Raw genomic sequence first — 23,352 nt, 5'->3', positions numbered from 1 at the left:
TCCTGACATTGCCCTTTGAACAACAAGAAGGTCTAAAACATTGTGTATGGAAGTCTCATTGTCCATGTGTATAACCTGGAATTCTTGATCATTGAAATATTCTGTGAAGAAATGGATCTCTGGATGAGATGGCAGCAGAGGAACCCATATGTTAGTATTATTCTTATCTAACCAATCCTTGCGATTAAAGAAAATGATCCTGAATAATGACATGGAGAGTCCAATGAATTGTTGTTCATGTTCCCTTTGTCACAAATATATCTGCCTTGGTTGTTTCTAAAATTAGACTCCAGGTGCAACATTCTGACAATTTATGAGATGGTGCCAGCAGTAATCAGTCTTCCATGGAATGATAGTATGCACAAGCCTAGGGATAGGAGGAGGTGATGAAAAAAACCTCATAAGAATTTGGCAGAACACATATGGTGCCAATGCTGTCTGGGGTCAGAACCATTGAACAGTGGCAAAACCATGACCCCCTGTAGGAGCTGAAAAAAAGTAGAGATACATCAGTGACAAAAAGAATAAACTGAATTTATTCTATACCTAAAGTCTATTTATACCTAAAGAATAAACTTTAGGTAGTTGGATAACTCTCAAGATGATTACATTTATTGATGACAAGTTGGGACCATTGTGAGCATGCACTTCAGTTTTACTATTTTTAGAGGAACAATAAATAACTCAGCACCATATATAGGGTGAGATAAATCCAAGAAAGTTGTGATTTAACTCTACACTCTCTCTAGATCCTCAAATTTTCCAAAGCACGTGCACTCAGAGTCGGAATATGCGTACACCTCACTAAATTGCATAGTTTCAACAATGCATAACTGTCCCTTCACATAACTGAGCAGTAAACCTCGCTGTATAATCCACAATATCAGCAGATTAAGCAAAAACTAAGTGTTTACTCTCACTTTTTTTTAGTTTTCAAGGAAGGTGCAGACACAACAGTAAGCGAGGAAAGACTCAAAACATTACACACTTGATGAAACAACAGAAAAAAAAAGCCAACAGCAATTGATTCCAAAGTAGTCTTCAGAGAAGCCAACAGAGTAAAGGAAGTGGCATGGAAAGGCTAATCTAAATTATCTCCAGAATGTCCAGGATCACCTTCAGTTGCAGCCTCAGCACCCACTGGTGGAACACCACCACACTGAATATGCATCTCTATTTCACTATGAATAACATCACTTACAATCTCAACTGAGAGTAACTCTCCCCATCCCCAGTTGTTGAGCAATGGCAGGTATCAGAGGTGGGATTGGGGAGAACAGATCTGCCTTTGCACCAGAAATAACATGAGAATTTATGCTGTATATTAACTTTCCCCAAATGAAAAAAATCATGTAGCACAAAGAACAATCAAAGTACCTCCAATGATTGTAGTACAGGGAACCTATTAGTAACTGTTTTGGAAAAAAAGAAAAAAGAAAATCTGAATGAGGCACTAAAAGTATCAGGACAGTGCACTGGTGAAGTTAGTGTGTTATGAGACAAATATCAAATGTATACTTTATTGCAATAAATGCTTTATAAACTTCATTCTTTTATAAATACTGAATAATGCATAAATGAAGTAAAAAACTGCCATTAATCCAGGAAAAAAGTTACAAACTCCAGCTAAATGTTACACTAAAAAATGCAGTCAACATACATGTAATCTCATGACCTGGTTAAAGACTTCTTTCTAATGGTGTTAAAACTTTATCCAGCTCTGGTGAGTGAAGAAGAGCAAAGCTGGGTGTAAAAACTGGGGTACAGGTATGATTTAGATATACTCAATACATAATTATATCAGTAAAGTAACTATCCAATATCAATGAAACTTCGTCTTAGGATGCATCTTCCCCTAAATGAGTTGACTAATCCAGAACAAATTTGACATACTAATTTACTAGTGTGTGTGTGTGTGTGTGTGTGTGTGTGTGTACAAACAGTAATTTTATTTTGATACAATGCAGAGAATAAAGACATTGATACTATTTCTTGCTCTTTGATTCACACCATTTAACTTCAGAATTAGAACAAGCACTTAACCCTGAATCAGAAAAGTATTTCATAATTAAAATATTTTTTAGATATTTCTCTTCCTGATGTAGAAGAGTTTTACACAGAAGCAAAATTAAAGATTATTATTAAGTTCAATGCAATAAATGTATCAACTTCAGAGAATATAAATCATGACCAGATCTCTTAGTGTGAAATGAGATGCACTGTAGAAAAAGTGATAACTGATTTGCCATTTCTGACAAGTTTCTCAACTCAGCTGCTACATCTCACTCCTAATGCACTTGCCCTGTCTTACAACAATGTTCTTGGAGAAAGTATGCTACATAAAATCCTTGGATAAATTGTGTTCCTTTTTTGCAAATTGGCATACTTTCAAGAGAAAACAGATGGAAGAGTACAGTCTTCTTAAAATAACCTGCAAAACCTTTAAGGTAAAATATTTAAAGTGCATTACAAGAACTTCAAAAAGAAAGCTTAATGTGGACTGAAATTAAGCTTTCTTTCTGAAGTTCTTGTAATGCACTTTAAATATCTTAAGGTACCTTAAGAGTTTTGCAGGTTATTTTAAGGAGAATAAACTTTTACTTATAAATTGCACTGAAATAGTTTGGCATTTATTAAGGGTAAAGCTGGATAGTCAACTTGCAGCTCAAAAGAATTAGTCAACTTGCACATCTACTTAATTATAAAGTGTTTTGTTTCCTTTATACGAAGTAAGTATGGATAATGCATTTGTAAATTGAATCTTTTTTAGCATTAGTCAGAAAAACAGTCAAAGTTTATAAGTTTAAATTTTGATAAAATGAAAACTCCCCAAGCTTTGACTAATTTTAGTGAGTAGGCAAAATTTCAAGCTTTTATTGAGTTAATTATTTTCATGTTGTATTCGTAACGCTTCTTAGCAGGGAGAAGTAAATAAGATACAAATGTATCATCAGTCACAAGTAAGAATAGCAAAATTCAATCCAAACTTAACATCTAGTACAGCTGTGTTAGACAATGACCTTTAGTACAAGAGAAACTGAATAAAAAGGTAGTTTTAAATAAGTTATGTCAATAAGTATACTAAAGCTTAAAATGAGTATTCACAAAATATAGAATTAATCTTTATTAGTATCTATTTCTTCATGTAAAAAATACAAAAGCCAAGAATACAGGAAGTTTTTAATGGAAAAAAGAAAAAGAGTAGCAAAAAGATATACATGAATGCAATATAGAAAAGTAACAAACATTTCACACATGAAGAGTACTAACCAAATTCCTCGAAGTGAAAGCCTCGAGCTATAGAACAAGAGAAATGAAAGAACAGTTAGTTACTTAAGAAAACATCCAGAATGTAACATTTTGCCCCTAAATATTTCTTTAAATCTGCCAACAATTAATAAGTAAAAATCTAAATTAAAAATCTACATAATTATCTTATCAGACTAACAATACATCAGTACAAGTTTAAATTACTGCAAAACTAGCTGTATAAAAATTAAATGTATATTTTCACTCACACTTTTCTTGAAAGTTTTAAGGTTTACTACTTTTGAAAAAGAAATTGCAAAATGTATCAGCCACAAACAAAGTTTTAATTTTCTTTTGTCAACCTTTTCCAGGTAGTTTCAAATACAGCTTTACCCTTAACAACTAAGGAATTTAATGCCTTTAATACACACACATGTACTATACATAGCAGCACAAACAGTAAACAAAAATCATCTTTGAGTTTTGTTCATGGATGAGTTCAATGTGCAAAATTACATAATTTGAAAAAGTAATAACTCCTTTTTTTAATATGTGCAGTTGCACATGCACACTCAGGCAAACATTCAAATCAAATTACATTTGTGAAAGGCTATATTCATTAAAATATCACATGACAATTTTTAATACTTCTGAGGAGACAGAAAATATACATTATCTATTAAACTGAAGTGAGCAGATCTTTACTTTGTTTTGATCAACATAACAAAGAGAAGACAGCTACAGGTCATAAAATTGAATGGAAAATATTTCAATATTATGAGAAATAGATTTCTGGATAAAAACCATAGGAGAGAGAAAGAAAGACATTTGTGATGATTATGATTATGATATTGTACATAAAGAAATATCAAAATAAACATTTGGAACCTAAGCAGTGTTGTGTAGTCTCTTTGTATACTCTTATAAAATTAATAACTGCTAATATATTAAAATGTTGAAATTCAAGGTATTTGTGACAATAAATAATTAAAACTTAGAAACAATCAACACTTTTTAAATACTTAATTTAAATACTTTAATCTCAGGCTTCAAAAAAAGTAATTCTTTTAATGTTTTAATTACTCTGCTAATTTAATACAAATATCTAGGGCTAAAGAGTAAATGTTTTCCAGTTTTTCCATATCATTACACATCACTTTAAGCACCAAAGATCATGAATTAAGTGAATTTAAGAGGCAAGACTTTAAAAACTGTTAAAAGTGATAAAAAGAGATGTACTATTTTAGTCACACATAACTTGTACTAAGTTTCTGGTGTAATTGAATGATGCCATATGTAATAACATCTTAAAAATTATAATGTTCAAAATGTGATGTTGATTGCAACAAAGATTAATTTTCATAATTGTGAAAGAATGTGAAAAACTAAGTTTACAATAAGCATGCAGTAAACTTACTCCAACCATTGTAGCCATACGTTAAAACCATCTCTGAGGTCTCCTGCTCTTTATGAGTAATATGGTTAATTTTAATAAGCAGAGATATGCATTTTTTTATTTTTATCACACACAATAATGCTTGGTATAATTTCACTTGGTGTAAAGTCACAGAACAATACAATCTTCATGGTTGGTCCTAATATTTGTAAAGTATTTACAGCCATTTCATCAAGTGATGAACATATTCTTTTTTGAATGTATTCAAGTGATAAATTTAATGTAAGTTACCCCAATTATTAACAACTGTGGTTTGAGTTTTACGGTGCAAGATAAATCATGTAAATTATATAAGGGTTATACTTGTCAATTATCTACACACATTTACAAGTAAATGCTCATGGATATCAGAAACAATGTGTTAATCCAGGAAGACAGTGCTCACAACCACATAAAGTACAACACGCTTAGTCTGCTTAGATTCAAAGTAAAAATATGAACATCTTAATAATGGTGCTCAGTACCCACATTGACATCTATGTTCATTATTCCACACACACAAAAAAAAATAACAATTTGAAAGGTCAGATAAGTCTTTCAGTGACATTCAAATGGTTAAACTTTTAAAACAATGCATACAATTTGAATCTAGTCAAAAACACCTTTGATTTGAAAAAAAAAAGTGCGACTAAGAGCAGATTGAGCACCAGACTTAAAGGAATGAAATCAAAAACTGGTTACCCAACTAGTAATTACACTAATATCATTGATAAGAACTTTATTGCAAATATTCATTTGTTACTTAGCCAGACTGCATTTTTTTGTTCAATTTGAGGCATGATGGTTGGTAAAACAAAACGTGTGCTTAAAAGATGGCAAAGCTGTCACTCCTTGTGTGCTACAGGTTGTTTTGGATGCATACTATACTACTGTATGTCTTAATTATTGTTAAAACCTTGTTAAAAATGTGTTGCAAAATAGTTGTAGTTATTCAAGCCAAGAAGAGTTTAATAAATGTATCAGAATAATAATCACAGCAAATGCTTTATGAATATATGTCTAGATAATTTTGTAACAGCAATATATGCACATGAATGTATTTTAAAAATTTTAACATATTACAGTCAAATTTAATGATGTTTTATGACCAGACTACATACGAAAAATTAACATAATTCAAACTTTAGAAATGCCAAATATATATAATACAGACAAGACTATTTCTGTAATGAGTGCATGCATGAAACTTTACATGCACTACCACTAATCAACAAATACATATTTTCATTTTACTCAGAATAATCTAGTCTGTCTGTTCACGTTTCACACTCCAGAACATACTTAATATAACAATATAGTCTCCAACTGTTTGTTTGCAAATGTTTATAAATTAAGCAGGAAGCACAATGGAGTGTCTTGTGCTCTACCAAACATGGTACTGAAAACTTGTTTATAACACTGAAGTCTACAGGTATACCGCTATGCCACTGGAAGTTGCCTCCAACTGATAAATTTTTTTGTTACCATATACAGTAGGCAGAAAAAAAGATCTCCTGATTAAATGCACATTTATCCAAGTATTTCAAATTCAGTATTTGATTGGAAAACTAAAAACTTAGACACCTTTTGTTGCTTAAAAACAGAATTGAAAGTACAGCATAATTTATATACTTGTGAATAGCTAAACGATGAATGGTGCAGTAACAAATCTTTCCCTATTTAATGTAATAAAACAAGAATTTATACAATTTAAAGGATCCATTTTCTTTCTTATTGGTATTTCTTTATGTGCCTATTCCCTTTTTCACAAGACATATAGTGTATATACCATTATTAAACTCTCATTCATACTATTAAAAGTTACTCTAATAATACAAAATCAAAATTTAAAAATACAAATTTGTAACGTCTTAATATCATAGTTAAAAATACAGTTTGAAACATGATACAAAATATTTCCCACACAATCTTACTGATTTTGATACAAGATGAAACAGCTTTAAGTGGACACCAGAGTTAAAAAAATTTAAGCTAAACACTTATTAATCAAAATCTTATTTATACAAAACAAAATTACATTTATTAAATTTATTTTATTAATGAAAATAATGAAAAATACTAAGTACATAACTTGAATTTTAGGAAATTGATGCACCATGAGACTGAGAAAAAAAGCATCTTTTTACACTCATTCTTACCAAAAGTTATTTACAAACAAAACCAAAAATTTATTATTTCCATAAGATATTCATTCTCAATTGTAATAAAAAGACATCCTTCAGTAAATCATCAATTCAAACGTATGGTATAAATTTTATTTCATAAGTTTCGATAACATATCAGATCTGCATTAGGTAATTTATGATTTGTTTCATTGGTATTTTATTAATATAAATAATACAAGATTGGAAAATGCAATGGGCTGATTATGCTTTATTTCTTGAATAAGACAATGTTTCTGTCTATTAAATTGTAAGCTTGACAACAACGTATAGATACATAAGGCAGTCCTTATTTTTGACACACTTGCAAACATTCACAATTTGAGAAGTTTCCCCAAACAGTTTTTTTAACTTGTTGACTGCCAATTATTTCAGCTGCTACAATACAACTCTGATGCTTCTTCATTTTGTAACTTTTTTCATGATGCCATTTTGGATCGAAAGTGAAACAATTTGCAAGTAGGTCAAATGCATGTATTGTGCTGACATCTAGTATTGAAGTTAGTTATTATTGAGAACGTATTAACTCGTACGTGGCATTGTGTTACCGATTAGCTCGGACGAGTTTTCTTGTTTACAGCACTGAACAGGTTAAAAATTGATAATTTGTACCAATTTTGGGCATGTACACCAGTTTGTTTTCAGGAAATCTACCACCTTGCATATTTATAATGAACTCTTTTATACATTAAAGTTTCACAGTAAACATCAGTCAATCTTTTGCTCTCCTTTGTAAAGCCAGTTGAATAAACATGCAATTCATACCAGAAATCAGGTTTCACTTTCTTCATGGCCAATGAAAATTTTACAAACAAGATTCATTATTCTAAGCCAAGCATAACTGTTAACATGATTACTATAAATGGCTTCTTTGGCAGAGAAAAGAAGTTATTTTTAAGAAACAGAATTTCTTCAGGTTACAAAATGTACCTTAAAAACAGGTGCATTTTGCAAAGAATACATGGGTATTTGCAAACTAATGGGCTTTAAACTAGCTTTGCTTGCAAACTATTCAATCTGCCAAGAGTCATGTAAAATCTCTATTAGAATTTTGAAAAGTTGGAAAATGTTTTGAAGACTTGATTATAAAACTACCAAGTCCTAATTTTATTACAATATATAAATAAATAATCAACACAACTTTATCCATAGTCAATAATATTTAAGAACTGCTCATGGAAGTTGAAACTTTACCTTAAAGCTAGTATTATATTTGCATACTATGAATGTTCTAGATTATTCCAGCATATTAATATGAAAGGAGAAAGGCAAAGAATCTAATGCTGAGTGCAACTGATTGGTTTGGCATTAGGTATGGTGTGGTTAAGGTAATAATCAAACCACACAGTTTGGTATATATTTCCATATATCACTTATTCACCATACATACAGGAAAATGGATGAAGATCTTTTCTTGTTGCAGGAAAATAACACTTTGTACCATCTGGCATATTATATGGGGGGACACATGCATTACTCTAACATGGATACCTCTGCCACACTTCTCCCTGTTTTGTGCTACCCACTCAGATATTCTTTGGATGAATCATACAACCTGACAACCTGTGAGGATCTAAGTTTATCACTCCAGCAGATACAAACTGCTAGTAGCTATAGTCTCCCATGATCTTGAAGGCAGAGGGAGAGGAATATAAATTATGGAGACATCAGAAAATTGCCTTGACTGATCAGACCCAATCACTGGAAAGGGTTTTTTAGAAAAAGTACAATGAGTAATTATGAAACCTAATTTGTAAAGCCAAAATGCAGAAGCCAAGTAGGTGGGCATACACTCCAGCAGTATATACACTGCTGGTCATGCAGAAAACTCCATCTCAACAGTGGTCACATTTGCGTGGATGGGTTTAACACTTTCAAATACCTCTGAATTAAATATTGATTGGAGGAATTAAGCATATCCTGTAAGGCAACATCTGCCACTGGGTGAGTTCTGAGAAGCAAATCAAAAGTAGAGATGGGTTAGGAAGCAAAAGGTGCACCTATCTGTCAAAGACAACAAGTAGACTGGAAGATGGCAAATGAAATAAAGTAAAAAAATAGTAAATAGCATAGAGAAATAAAACTGCCAGTCAGGTAAAAGAAGTGGATGAGGGGACAATGAATGAGGAAGGATCAGAATAATGTGGAAAGAAGAGAGAACCACAAAAAAGCAAAAGGTAGTTAAAAAGGCTACCAAACAGCCTACAATGGTAGAAACTGACAATCCTCATTCAAACAACCAGATACAGAAAACCAAAAGGTGTGTAACAATAGGAGGGCCTAGTAGAAGAAAGTAGAAAATGGACTAGCAACATAAAAACAAACCACTTTTGTTAAAAGACAGATAAAACAAACGGGTGACACTAATACAATAAAAGGAGGGCTACAAAGTCAGAGAACTCTGATTAAAAAACAAGGGACTGAGCAAGTTCCACATGTGAAGACAGAGATAACACTCCCAGGAGAGAAAGACACAAGTTGTAGCTACTGTGACTAAGGAAGAGAATGATATGCTCTAAACATCAGTAAAGAAGGAAGAAGAAATAAAAAATGACCCACTCAAAATGAGACCTGACGAGTGTCATAAATCAAAGTTAATACACATTTACAAAGGTTACACATACAAAACAAAACTAGTCCTGGCTAATAGCAGCCATAGCAAGAAAAGCTAAGTGAGGTACTGGGTGGAGGTGGGATGTTTGGTATTGAAAGGAATGGCAAAAGCATCAATAACTAGTGTGCCAGCCTGGGAAGAGATACAAAGAAAGTCTTGAGTATAGAATATAGGAAGAATCTTGTTGGTCAAGATAAACAAAACATCATGTTTAAAGCCCTTTGGGCATGACAGACAGCTAGACAATCCCAAAACAAAGTCTAACATGTGAAAGCTAAAATCCCAAAAGCAAATCTCACCCTGACATTTGATATGGGAAATAAGTGTAGAATTTTGGAGTGGATCATAATCAAGTACTCAAGTCAAAATAGGAAATTTGAATGTGTTCACTGGTCAGCCAATAGTTTCTGAAAACTGATGTGTGAAATATGTTTCACATGAGAAAGAGACCAAATTCCTGAGCTCATGAAATCAACAACAGATCCACCCCCCAAACTATAAATAATGCATCAGTAAAATGATGGAGATCTGAAAGTGAGAGTGATGGTGACATGATCCAGCCACTAAGACAATTTGTCTAGAACAGAAGGCAGCAGCATTAAGTGAAAGGACAAAGGACCACAGATCCATTGTCCACTAAAAGTTCATTTAAAGCCTTCTGAGCTTGGCCTAAGGGACCAAGATGTCTAAGAAACTTGAAAGCTTCCAAAAAGAAACAAAACTTCTTTGCAGGAAGTACAGAAGAAGAAAAGGTTAAGATGACTAAATACCCTTTGTCTTGTAGATGAAAGGAAGAAAGCTGAAAACAACCCAGTCAAATTGAAAAACACTCCATGGTGAACGAAGTATTATATCAGAATGAGGAACAACTTAGAAAGATTAACCAGTTAGTCCATATATGAATAGTGAAGTGGCAGAGAAAAAGACCTTCCATAAAGAGACATGGAGAGGAGAGTTATCCAATTAAAATTGAAATTAAAGTTCAACACTTTGGACTTTGTGAGAAAATGTATCTAATATTAATGTTGTATAAATAATGAACCAATGCAGTGCTGAAGGGGAAATTTTGAACCTGTTACATCTGATCCCAGTAAATGAAGAGGAAAAATGTTATGAAGGAGGGGGCAACTGGAATATGTAGAAAGGCATTCAAGGTGTCAACCTTGACCATCATAGTAGTTACACAGAAAAGAGAGCAGTGGATAGGAGAAAACTTCTCCATCTTGAACAAACGAACCACTAGCTGGGGGAATGAGAGAAGAAAGGTCTATGTTAAAATGCTAATCTCTGGTCTCTTTTTGGTGACAACAGAGAGATGAATTACTAGAAAAGGGTAAAAGAATTTTCTTGAAGGAAGGAAGGAATGAGAAAAGGATATAAAAGTAGAGATCAGAAAAGCCATGTGAATGAACTTAAATGACCCATCAGTTGGCTGCAATTTGGTCTACAAAAAACAAAACAGATGAGCACTCACTGGACCAAGCCAACTGGATAAAAAGGGGGGGTAATCACAGACAAAGTACAATGACGAAGTCAATAGGAAGGGGGTAGAAAGAAGAAACAGGGGGGAAGAGAAAGAGAAGACTGGTGTCAGACAGCCTCAGCATGAGTATCCAAGATAGAAGGAACACCTCTGAAGAATTCAGCATGTAAAGCATTGAATCCTAGAAATAATCAACAATAGAAGAACCTTGTATGCAGGAACAAAGCATAAATCAAAATCCTGATACAATTACTCATTTCAGTTTAGATAGAACCAAAGCATACTCTAATTTTTATATCCTTCAAGCTTCTTTGTTTACAAACAAACCAGAAAGTGAAAGACCCATTTACCATGCCTACCTGTTGCAAATGAGTTCATTAACATATAACTTACAGTTGAAAAGTGCATAAAATCATGTAATGTGTTAACAACCTGCATCTGTCTATGAATGACCTGACCAAAAATAAGAGGAAGACAAAACAACAGGTCAGATAAGGAAGAAAGAGTTGAGAATAATTATGTAGCTACCCAATATGAACTAAATGATGAAAAAATACTAGATCTAAGGGATAACAGACAGCTCTAACAATTTACCAAACTGCCACAAACAGCCTCCCAATCAATAAGGCTAGGATTAAAATTAATGAAAAGTAGTAGTAAGTAATGTAAGTAATGAAAAGTAGTTACTAAGTGGTATTACAAGGTACTATAAACATATTAAATTTATTACAATTCAGTTATTTAATAGTTTATCAGGGTGTTGATCATAAGATCAGCAGGTCCAAAAAGGCTTCACAATCCTCATTTCCAAAACTCTCGAGCAGTTTCTTGATAAGATATATATAGGATATTGGGTGATAACTACTCAATTAGCACAATTTCTAATGGCTGGTACCACTGTACGTAATTCTTAATGTACCAACAGTTTTTACAATGGAAATCTTGACACATTCACACAGCTGGGGCAATAGTAGTCAGCTGAGTTATATCACTTTTTAATGTGTTTGCTGTAGTACTACTAGCATCTGTAGTATAGAGTACAATTTCACAATTGAGGAATATATTAAGTACTGTAAGTGCAATGTTAATTTTAATTTATAAATGTTCTCCAAGAAAGAGAATTCAAAGTAGAGAAATCAAATAACACAGATAAATGATGATTCAGAAATTATTTAAGTATTCCCTTTTCTATATTAAAGTAAAATGTAAAAAGTATCAATATTTGACTTATAAACTACATGTTGATGTCAAGTTCTTTAATATACATTGATATAATGTTTAATTTAACTCTGAATGTAACCATAACATATGTTTAAACATTTCAGCAAACAAGAGAAACGTTATCCAATACTTAATATTTGACTGATTTCAAGGTTTAAGTAATACAAAAAAACAAATAGAATATCATAACAAAGGGTAGGGTGTCTTATGTAAATAAAAAATTTCTAGTAATTTTCCATCTGTGAAACTATCCATTTCCAAACTATCACATACTGTCAGTGGATGTGCTCTAGTGTACTCTATTTCAAATACCAAATTCCAAGGCAATTCCTTTCAAAATATCTAAAAGGTACAACATCTCCAATTTTGATTCTTTTTCTTCTTTTAGACCAACGTATGGAAAGTTTATTTGATAAAAACATATTTAACTGGATTTTTTTTTCTTTTCAAATTTGGTAGATAAATATTTACAATCTACAATTAAAGAGTCTCATTTGTAGTAAAGATAAGTTACATGCACAGCTATTGAACCAAATTTGCTCAAAGGTAAAAACAATTTAAAGCACATTTACATAAACAGTCCTTTGAGATATCAGTTTAATATTTTAACTGTAGCTTCAGATATGAGCAAAAGCAGACTGTTTAGTTTTTGTCATTTTAATTAAAAACAGCTGATTAAGAGCAGCAAAATAATTAAATGAGAAGATGTACAAATACACAAGAATCGATTAAGTCAAGAAACTAAATTAGCAGTTTCTAGCCAAGTTTTGAAAATAATCATATGAGTGGATGGTTATTATTAACTGCAAACTTTCCACACAAATTTACTAAATTTTATAAAATTATCCTATCAAGTGGTATCAGCTTAAGCAATAGCAAAAATAATGTTGCTTGATATAGTTACGTCAATTGCATTGGGGGTGATGACAAGAAACTGTTAATCTAAATCCTATATTGTTAGTATAAAAGAAGCTATAACACAATTTTAGAGAGGAAAAACCAGCACCATATATTTTAAAAATATGATTGGTTTTGTTAAATGTAGGTCTGTTTCAAATAATAGGGTTGTTATTCTAGAGCTGAAGTTTTATTAACTGAGTTAATAAGGATAATTAATTATAGCTGCTGAATTAACACAATTTAGGATGGCTGGTGCCACTATAAGTAATGCTTATATCAACAGTTTTTACATTTACCTACTTTGCAACAATGTGAAAAAAGTTCAATTCTTCTCTAAGTCACTCTATAAATTTATACAACATTTATAGAAAACAGTTTTTAGAGATGCTACTTGTGCCCAAAGAGTAACACAAATGCAGCCTGGCTAACTAATTAATTCTTAAACATTATAAGTGTAACTATCAATTTGGCTGCCAATTTTCACTTCATTCTTCTAAGTCATAAGCTGAATTCTTTTTTGGATGTATTGTTTTTTCACACCTAAGGTTTATATATATATATATATATATATGTTATTAGATACAAAATAGAATCACACATAGCAGTACTTACATAAAGCAGACTTGAAATACTTACTGAATAAAAGGTACATAAGTGAACTAAAAACTTACATTTAACCTTAGACACATCATTACTGTATTACAGGAAATTGAACAGAAGAATGAAATTTTGTAATATTTTCAAGCTTAAGGTAAATGTAAAGCAACAAATTGTTTAATACTTGACTACTGACAATTTCTCAATATTACACCTGTATAGTGAATTTAAATCAGGTAGTATAACAATAACTGGCTTAGTCTAAACAAGAAAGGACATATGAATGCATTAAATTGGAAAAACATTGTTTTAATATACTTCTAGAAGTTCAGCAAAGAAAAACAAACTGTCATAACATGTAGGTAAAGCTAGAAAATGGTTTGTTTGTGATAAATTCAAATGGAACAGGACTATAAATTACATAGATCCCTTTGTGATAAACTCATGAGATATCTATGATGATAGTACCAGTAAAAAATAAGATAAGGAAATTCATATGATATGCTTTATCAAGAAAAGTTATAGAATATCCTTATTAACAAAAGCAAATTCAAACTGTTCGACAGCAACTGGGCAATAGCCAACTCAGTGACAGAAGAATGGGTGACAGTAAATTATATTGAAAGACAGGTCATTGACTGAACAACTTATTGAAATACAACTAGTCAAAAAATCAACTTGTCAACAATTGTGTCATGAGATGGATTTGTTATTATATTTATGTTTAATTAGGGGAATGCATACATGTTTACACACACATGTATCAGGTTTACAACACAAGTAATTTGTTCAATTTGAATAAATAAATAAAAAATACTGTGATTTGACAGAGATGAAACAAGTTTGCAAAGTATTGAACTTATACTCCAAAAATGAACCAAGTAAAAAAAAAATACAAAAATATTGAAATTTATTGTATTATAGATGCCTTATAGCAAAAACTAAAAATGACTTAATGATTTATACAGTAAAAAAGCTCCAGTCTTGCCAAAATGTTGAGCTAATTAGTTTACTTTGATAGCGATAAGCACTCACCTAGTCTACTATTAGCAATACTACTGGTTTATTAAAAATACTGGTATGTCAACGAGCCTCTTGGCAAATAAGGCATCACCATGTTGTCTGTTGACTTGTAATATTGTCAATAAACTGAGTGTCTCCAAGTTGGCTATTGCCCAGTTAACCCTGAACCATCCAATCCTACATCAGAATTAGAGACAGAATATAAATTGTAATATAACAGTTAATCAGTCATATCTAAGGGCTTTTGAATTCATTTTATTTTACCATATAGTAACTAATTTAAATTTACATATGTGAATAATATTAGGACATTTTATGCTGATGACCCTTGAAAAAGTAAAAGTGCAGTAAACAGCAGAAGGTGTGGCCAATCAACAAATACACTGGGCCTCTCAAATCAATTTTTTTCTTCCCAATTTTGCTTCTGGTGAAAAGAACAAATCTTTAACATCTATTTACACAGTTAATCAGTCAGTTTTTAATTTGCGTATACTTTAACTCAATCATTTACCAAAGTTCCTGCATCAGCAGGCTAAGAAAATGCCATAACTTCTTTGCTACAGTATGAAAAAGTTCAGTTCTTCTGTAAGTTACTCTGCATTTATATTACATTTAGAGAAAATGAATGTTTTTAAAGATGCTATTAATGAGGTTGTTGATGTAAGCGTTATGAAGAATCTTGCCCATTTTTTTAAAATAAAAAACACACAAGTTAAAAAAAAGATTAATAAAAATTGGAAATTTAAAAACGAGGAATACTAGTTATCAAATAAGTGCAGAAACAAGTTGAGTCAAAAGAGTATATTTTCAAGCCTATAACCAGGGTCTTTAAAATAAAGTAAACAAACAAGGCTGGACAGTTTCTACACCATTTTAAGGTACAAATCCCTATTTTGACAGCAATAAATGTTGTAATTTTCCTATACTTAAAATGTATTTCTGATAAGATATTCCCATTTAATCACAAGATTAACCATTCTTACCCAGTGCTTCCCTCTATATGCAAATATGGTCTTAACACGTGCTAGAAACCTTGTGATCCTACCAACTGGAATTGAATTATTCCAACATGTTTCTCATGCAAGTCATCATACATCACTAATAGAAGTTTGACGTGCATCATGCACGAGACTCCCTCTATAAGCCTCTACTGAATTATCACTTTGACATTTGGCAGAAGACAAGCACTGGAGGAAACTGGGGAAGAAAAATGAGCAAAAATAAATGAGTGGAAATACATTTTCATTATACAAAAATTATAATTTCTGATACACTACTTCCTTCCTCTCACAAAATTATGTAACGTTCCATATCGATTAGGTGACGAGATTGATGCAAATAACAGAAGTACACAGGGTCCACAGGGTAAGAGAAAAGATGACACACTGAACATGAGAAAAGTGGTTCAGACACAAAAAGTAAGAGAATGCAGAGCCACATTATCTTAGTCTGGAAGAGTATGCCACCTGGAGGGAAGGACAGTGAATCTGGAAAAAACACATTAACATGGTGAGGACAGGGCAAAAACTATAGTACTGAAGAAAACAAAAGGTATGACATGAGACATCTTGAATCTTGATTCCTAGTCAAAAAAACAACGTGAAAAACTCAGCTACTTAAGCTACAGTAAGTTGGTCAGCAGGGTATCTCCGAGTCAGACCAGTTGCAGAACACTTTCCACTTGTGCTGATATATCCTCCACTGAAAAAGGACATACAGAACAAGCTAAAAGAAAGCTACTCACTGGGAGGAACCTGATCTCCTCACCAAGGATTGGCTAGAAGAGGTGTGAAAACAAAGGACATGAATGGCTGGATGTGGAACCAGTGACAAAGAAGGGATGGACACAAAGGAAGAGGTACTGAAGGGAAAAATTTACAGTTGTCATAATTGTGGAAACTATAATTAAGCTGCTCAATAAAGAGTGATCAGAAGGACTTGAAATGGTGTGGTATGGATAAAAAAAAAGACCACCCAATAAAGTGATAAAATAGAAAAATAAACACAAGAATTTATAAGACCAATTCTAGGTGAAAGCATTGACAACCAGAGCTTGAGGATGAGGTACCAAGGACCAAAAGAGGCATAAATTTGATAAATGCATCTACATGGAGAAAAATGCCACCAAGTCCAAAGCCATTAGAAAACAAAGGGGTCTAAAGACCACTCCATTGGACATCTCTGATCATGTTACGACAATAAAAGTACCCAGAATATGACACAATAAGATGAATGTGGTGCATGTTGGCTCAAGACAGTAGTTCTTAGATTTGAAAAGAGATCTTTAGTGATGTCGAGAAACCCACTTGTTGAGAAATTTATATGCAAAAACGGCTCGTTTGGGTTGAGAAAATATTTTATATAGAAGAGCGAACAACGTTTGACCTTCTTCGTCATTGTGAACCTGACGATGACCGAAGAAGGTCGAAACGTTGTTCGCTCTTCTATATAAAATATTTTCTCAACCCAAACGAGCCGTTTTTGCATATAAATGAAAAGAGATCTCTCTTGACTGGGTGCCCATTCGGTGACTGAAATGTACTACCATTGTAGAATTATCAAAATCAGTCATCAAAATGCCCAATGTACTGCTAGAAGCTTAAAGACACTGATATGCAAAGATCTTTCATCTATAGACCAACCCAAAACTTACTGGTGACTGACTGATTCACCCAAGCCCTGAAGGAATACATCTGTGAAAAGATTTAAATCAGCATTGGTAGGAGGGATACTGATCAACATGCATGTCTTATCCAACCACCAATGCAGATTATCCAAAAGGATATGAGAAATAGTAACAGGAGCCAACAAGTAATTGAGTAAGTTTCCACTGATTGTGATGAGCTCACTGAAGGAATTGCATGTGGTAACATGGGGCAATCAAACAAAGTGAATAAAGTGGGACAAACTGATGAAAGGCCTCCAGTCCCCTGTTTCCTTTGGAACAATAGTCTTAAATAAAAACCTGGTGAAGGGCAAAGAACAAGTTCAATGCCATGCTGAGATAGTAGTTCCTGAACTGCTTCTGACAGACATTGGCTATTAATGGTATTCCAAAACAGAGAAAAGGAAATGAATATAAAAGACACAGGAGTTGAGGAAAAAAATAAGATCATGAATCCTTCCAATAAAATTTGAAACGCATGACAATCCATGATGAAAGGATGCCAGTAATGAAGAAAATTGGCATGTTGAGCTTCTATAAGACAAGAACCTACCCGGTAGTCACTAATATTATTGCCAATGTGATGCATCGTCAAAGAAAACAATGGATCTGTAAAATGACATGCAAGAGAAAACTGGTCTAAAGCCCATGGGGGGAAAAGAGCTGAAGTATGCTTATCCCATCACTTCATTGTGAGGCAAATTGGATAGTATGTAGAGGGTGAGAACACACAGGGAAGGGAAAATTGGTCATGTAGTAAAAAAAGACAGATTCAAAAGAAATTTAAGAAAGGAATAAAACATCACATGCCCGAGAAAAAAAAATACAGAAAGACTATTATATTGTAGGCATTGCAAGTCCTTGTGTAGTTGTACAGCCTTAGCTGGTTCAGAAAGAAGTGGAACAACATACTGAGACAGAGTGATGCATGTGATGTTCAAGCTCCTGGAAATTAATTGCAGATAATTTCCATGCCAGGTTGTTCACACCTAAGGCCTGATATGTAGTACTAGCCATAAATATTACCAATGAAGTGGTAGATGAAGTTTGGAATTCATAATGAAGAATAATCAATAATCAAAAGTATAAATAACAATGCAACTGTTAATAAACTGAGATTAAAGTGAAGTTAAGAAATAGTATTAAAAAAACCAGAAGAGAAATAAATGAAGACCACTTCATAGGTATATTACAGATGAGCATTAAATTTTAAATAAACAAACAAAATATATTCAAGCACAAGTACTACTAAACAAGAAGTGACAGTTCAATATAGGTGTATATAGAAGGAATCACATATCACATATGCCACTTTGATGTTGATGGAGAAATGGCACGGAATTTAAATGAGAAACATGTTAGAATCATTTGATTCCAACAGAAGGAAGCAAAAGACTTGTGGCATGCACAAAGAAAAGAATTCCATATAAAGAGCAACAGAGGACAAGAATAGCTAATTTTTTTGAGCAGAGGGAGGATCGTATTAGAATTGGTAAGTATTGTACATATGGAATTAAAATAGGGATTTTTAGCTTGATAAGATTGTAGACACTATAAAACAAGGAAGGTAAACAAACATGGTTGTAACAAGACTCCCTATTTGTAGGCCTGAAAATATAATCTTTGTACTTTGATTCAACTTGTTTATACTTTTTTGGGGTATCCTTATACCCCCCCCCTTTAAGAATATGATTAGTAAAAAGTGTTATAAAGTTTTTTTGTGTCCATTTATGAAGAATACATTAAGCTACAAATGTCTATGCATTCAGTTGAATGTTGCATGTTTTCAATAATTCCTGCTACATTGGCTCTTTTCCACCCAAATGCCACACAGAACTTATTTAAAATAACAACTGTACAACAAAGAATAAACATGTGGGCTGATACACAGCTACAACAAGAAATGTAAAGCTGTTTCAAAAGGTCCCTCTTGATGGCAAAGACTTTTATCATCACATCTAATCATTGGCTTTCATTGATGTCACAATGTAACATAACAAAAGACAAGCAGCAATGCAGTAATATCATCAGAAGGGGAAAATGTTTCTTCCAAGATAATAAAAGACAGATTAATTGAACATAAGTAGACTCAGTAACATGCTTACTTTAGTAGGTCTACATCAGACATATATAATGTTTTTCAACAGCCTGTTGCACTAAAGTGCTTGCTAAAATAAGGCAACTTAGCATAACAATAACAGTTACAACTGTCTCCTTAACATCAACTATTTAAAAATAGCAACACTATGTGAAATAGTGTTATATGCAGTGTTAATAAATTTTGAATATATACTAAATTTCAGCAAACTATAAGAAACAGTAAAAAGAATAACCATCATCATCTAAGTTGAGAAATGTACTATGTTAAGCATCCATTGTTAAATAATTGCTGAAATATAGTCATGAAAGTACACAGACAGAAAACTTGGGTAACAATGGTCAATAACAGCTTGAGTTATGACACACAACAGCAAAAAAAAAAACAAAAAAAAACCTTTCATGTGGCAGTGTACAATTATTGTACCAGAAATGCAAGAGTTGTGGTTTTCAACTAAAAGCCATGCTGGGTAAACACCAGATTTTCTTTTTATGGCAGAAAGTGAAGAACTTAGAATACTTTAAAACATTACAAAATTAAGAAGACTGAATTAAATTTAATGATACTCTCTTAGTTACTTGCAAAATTCCTGTGCAATCCCACACAGAGTAGGCATCATTTACAATAATTTTATAGCAGAACCATAATAATTGCTTGTAGCTTAAGCAAAATCTTAATACTAGATCTCCAGCTTTGTTTGCATACTGTTTTTTGTGACCTCTATTTACATATTTTAAATTCTCAGTTTGTAATTACCTTGTATGTTACATTTGTGAGCAATTATATGCCTAGAGAAAGCATGCACAACAATTTGCCAGTAGAAAAGCAATCTTTTTAACTGAAACATATTCATCTAAAATATCACTAAGTAAAGATTCTGGTCTTTTAGAGTAATTAAATTAACAGGCAGTTTTGGACATGAGGTTTTGTGTGAACACACATTTAACACTTGTTGCATACAGAGGCAGCCTCTCATAACATCATGTTTATTATGAATTTATAACCATATAAATAGACTTTCAATGAAAAATAATCAACTTTTAAATAGTTCATGGACACTTACAGCACTTCATATAGTATAACTGTGTATATTCTGAAGTAAAATACACAGCTAATTTTGCTATAGGCTTGTGAAACAATGATAATAATCATAAATAAGAAAGAAATTTTGACGTTGTCTTACAATATTGAAGTCACTTATTTTCCTTATTATCACTGTTTGGTTGGTCTTAACTATTGAAAAGGAAGGTTTTAAGGGCTTCAAGAATAAGTCTGACTTAAGTCAGTTTTTGCCCTAATGTTCTATTACAGTTTTGAGCATTCCTATGCAATCCCTATTATGAACCACTGTTAATCATCATAAGAAGGGAAAAATGTTTCTTCAGTGATAATACAATACAGGTAGGTCTACAATATTATCACGTTACTTTTAACAGTTTTTCCTAAAAATTTATCAGTACATGTGATTTCCATAACTCTTTATATATATGAATCTTATCTCTGTATTCTTGTTACCTTAATTTGTCAGCTAATTATGTTTGATTGTTTTTGAACACCAATCTAGCAACATCTCAAAAGGTCTTAAATTATATTACACTGTGTGTATTTGCAATTTAATCACTCTACAAGTCTTAATTAGTATATCAAATTTGAAACATTTTTCACTTTTCATATTTGTTTATAATACAAATGTGTATACAGTAAGTAAACTTAAATTTTTATTTGGAATTTTTGAAGTCAATTACCTAACCAATGAAAATCTGTATAAATCCAATATAATTTATCCCGTATACAGCCTCAAAATATTGATCTACATATTTGTACTTACTGTCAAGAGAATAGAATAGCTCTGGTTTATCTTCTACCATATTTTTGTAACCAACAACTGGAATATCTGTTGATCGTTGCTGTTGACTTTCTGTTCCTTTTGCACCAAAACTAATCTCACTCTGTACAATCTCCTTTTCATGAACTGGTATTTTGTTTGTTATATTCATAGTAGATACATCTTTGACTTTTGTGTCTTCAGAGCTCCATACAAACAATCCACTTGAAAAGTTAACAAAATGTTTTGGTGATGAGGAAATGAGTTTAGAAATGGATTCTGTACAAGAAGACAGAGATTCCATTGGGTAAGATAACCGTTTAATCATTTTCTCTCGTCTACTCTCTACTACACTGTGAGGACTGGCAGAATGTTGTCTAGTAACAAGATTATGAAGACTTTTGTCATTATGAGGCATGATCAACGTACCACTGTCATCTACAACATCTGCTCTTGGAAAATTATCTGTAGCAGATTTACTTTTAATATTATCCTTCTGTGTAAGTTTTTTACATATTCCTAGATTACAAGCAACTTCTTCCTTCTTTAAAAACTGACAAGAGTCAACACTTGCTGGCCTTTTTCTTTCAATTAACTCATGCTGAACATTTTTATGAGTGAAAGCTTCAGCAACTTCCTGATCAAAGTCTTTTCCAGTGAGACCTTCTGGGATGTCCTGGAAAGATTTCTCTATACCTACATTTTCTAACTCTTCTGCTTCACTTTCTATTTTCGTCACATTCAAATTGCTGGAGAATTCAGTTTCACCTGCTTTCTTTTGTTCTATTACCACAGTCTCAAAACCTTCATACTGTTTACTTCCTATAACATCTGATTCTTGCACATGTGAATCTTTTGAAACTGGAATACTCAAGGATGAATGATATACATCTGGTTTTGGAAGTTTATGTCTGTATGAAAGTAATAGAAAAAACAAAACAAACGTACATGTAACTCTAGTTATGATATATTCAAAACAAAAAGACATGTCTATTTATTACACTATGTATACATGTTTAAATAAACAAGAAACTACCCTCAATAATTTTCACTCAACAAATAGTGAAATAAACATTAATATGTAGTAACTAGAATATTCCGTAGGTAATATATTACCATGCTAGTCAAACTCACCGATTATAATAAAATATTACATTAAAAATTCAAAAATATGATCAAAACAGAAAAAGATATATTGTACAAAAGGTGTAAAAAATATACATCAAACAACTGCACTTGCTCAAAAATCAAAACAGTGACACACTATTATCATTTTAAAATGACTACAACATGTTAGCCATATGAATATCCAAGCAAGATAAGAAAGTGCAATGTACTAAAGAAAATGGCAGAGTAGCCACTTAATAAAAGTGCATGATTGAAACACTTAGAAAATACAAAACAGCTTAGGTTAGTTAGAACATTTAGGGCATAAATAACTAAAAATATTTGCTTTGTTTTTTATATCATTTATTTAATTTCAAAGCTTCTGTGTTATCACAACTTAATCATAATTTTAATATACCTTACAATTAAAAACACAAAAGAGTGGTTTTAAACCTTTCAAGATAAGAGGGATATTGCTAACATTCCTGATAACCTCTTCTCAAAGTGGAGCTATTTAACCAAGTTTTATATCATTTATTTAATTTCAAAGCTTCTGTGTTATCACAACTTAATCATAATTTTAATATACCTTACAATTAAAAACACAAAAGAGTGGTTTTAAACCTTTCAAGATAAGAGGGATATCGCTAACATTCCTGATAACCTCTTCTCAAAGTGGAGCTATTTAACCAAGTTGTATGAAACTTAGTATAAACTTTATACATAGTATCTGGTATTTATTTTAAAAATAGTTCATATTATTTGGTTTAGAATTTATATAGCTCTTTGGCTGTGAAATTTCCAAATTGTTTGTAATGAAATCACCAACAAAATAACACTAATAATACTCCTTTTGATCAATAAATGCTGTAGAAACAAAGGTAATATGTATGTGTGGAGCTAACATCAGGGCTATGCATACAAGTTTTTTATGGCTGTATAACATTTATCA

At 32.1% G+C, this 23,352-nt stretch overlaps 1 protein-coding gene across 5 annotated transcripts in view; it reads right to left on the bottom strand.

The window, feature by feature from the left end:
• The window catches only part of LOC143252972 (oxidation resistance protein 1-like), a 147,889-nt gene that overhangs the window by 34,497 nt on the left and 90,040 nt on the right, over positions 1 to 23,352 (bottom strand). For 3 of the 5 annotated variants that reach the window (XM_076505936.1, XM_076505937.1, XM_076505935.1), the window contains exons 10-11: positions 21,297 to 22,204; positions 3,271 to 3,297 (exon numbers count right to left, since the gene is read on the bottom strand). In XM_076505936.1, coding sequence (XP_076362051.1) covers positions 3,271 to 3,297; positions 21,297 to 22,204 — 935 coding nt within the window. The remainder of the gene's footprint in view (positions 1 to 3,270; positions 3,298 to 21,296; positions 22,205 to 23,352) is intronic. The other 2 variants (XM_076505939.1, XM_076505938.1) reach the window with 1 other exon arrangement.

The sequence above is a fragment of the Tachypleus tridentatus genome, chromosome 6 (assembly GCF_004210375.1).
Source record: "Tachypleus tridentatus isolate NWPU-2018 chromosome 6, ASM421037v1, whole genome shotgun sequence".
NCBI classification, from domain to species: Eukaryota; Metazoa; Arthropoda; class Merostomata; order Xiphosura; family Limulidae; genus Tachypleus; species Tachypleus tridentatus.
The sequence above is the reverse complement of the archived record's forward strand: the minus strand, read 5'-3'. Positions and strand labels throughout refer to the sequence as shown.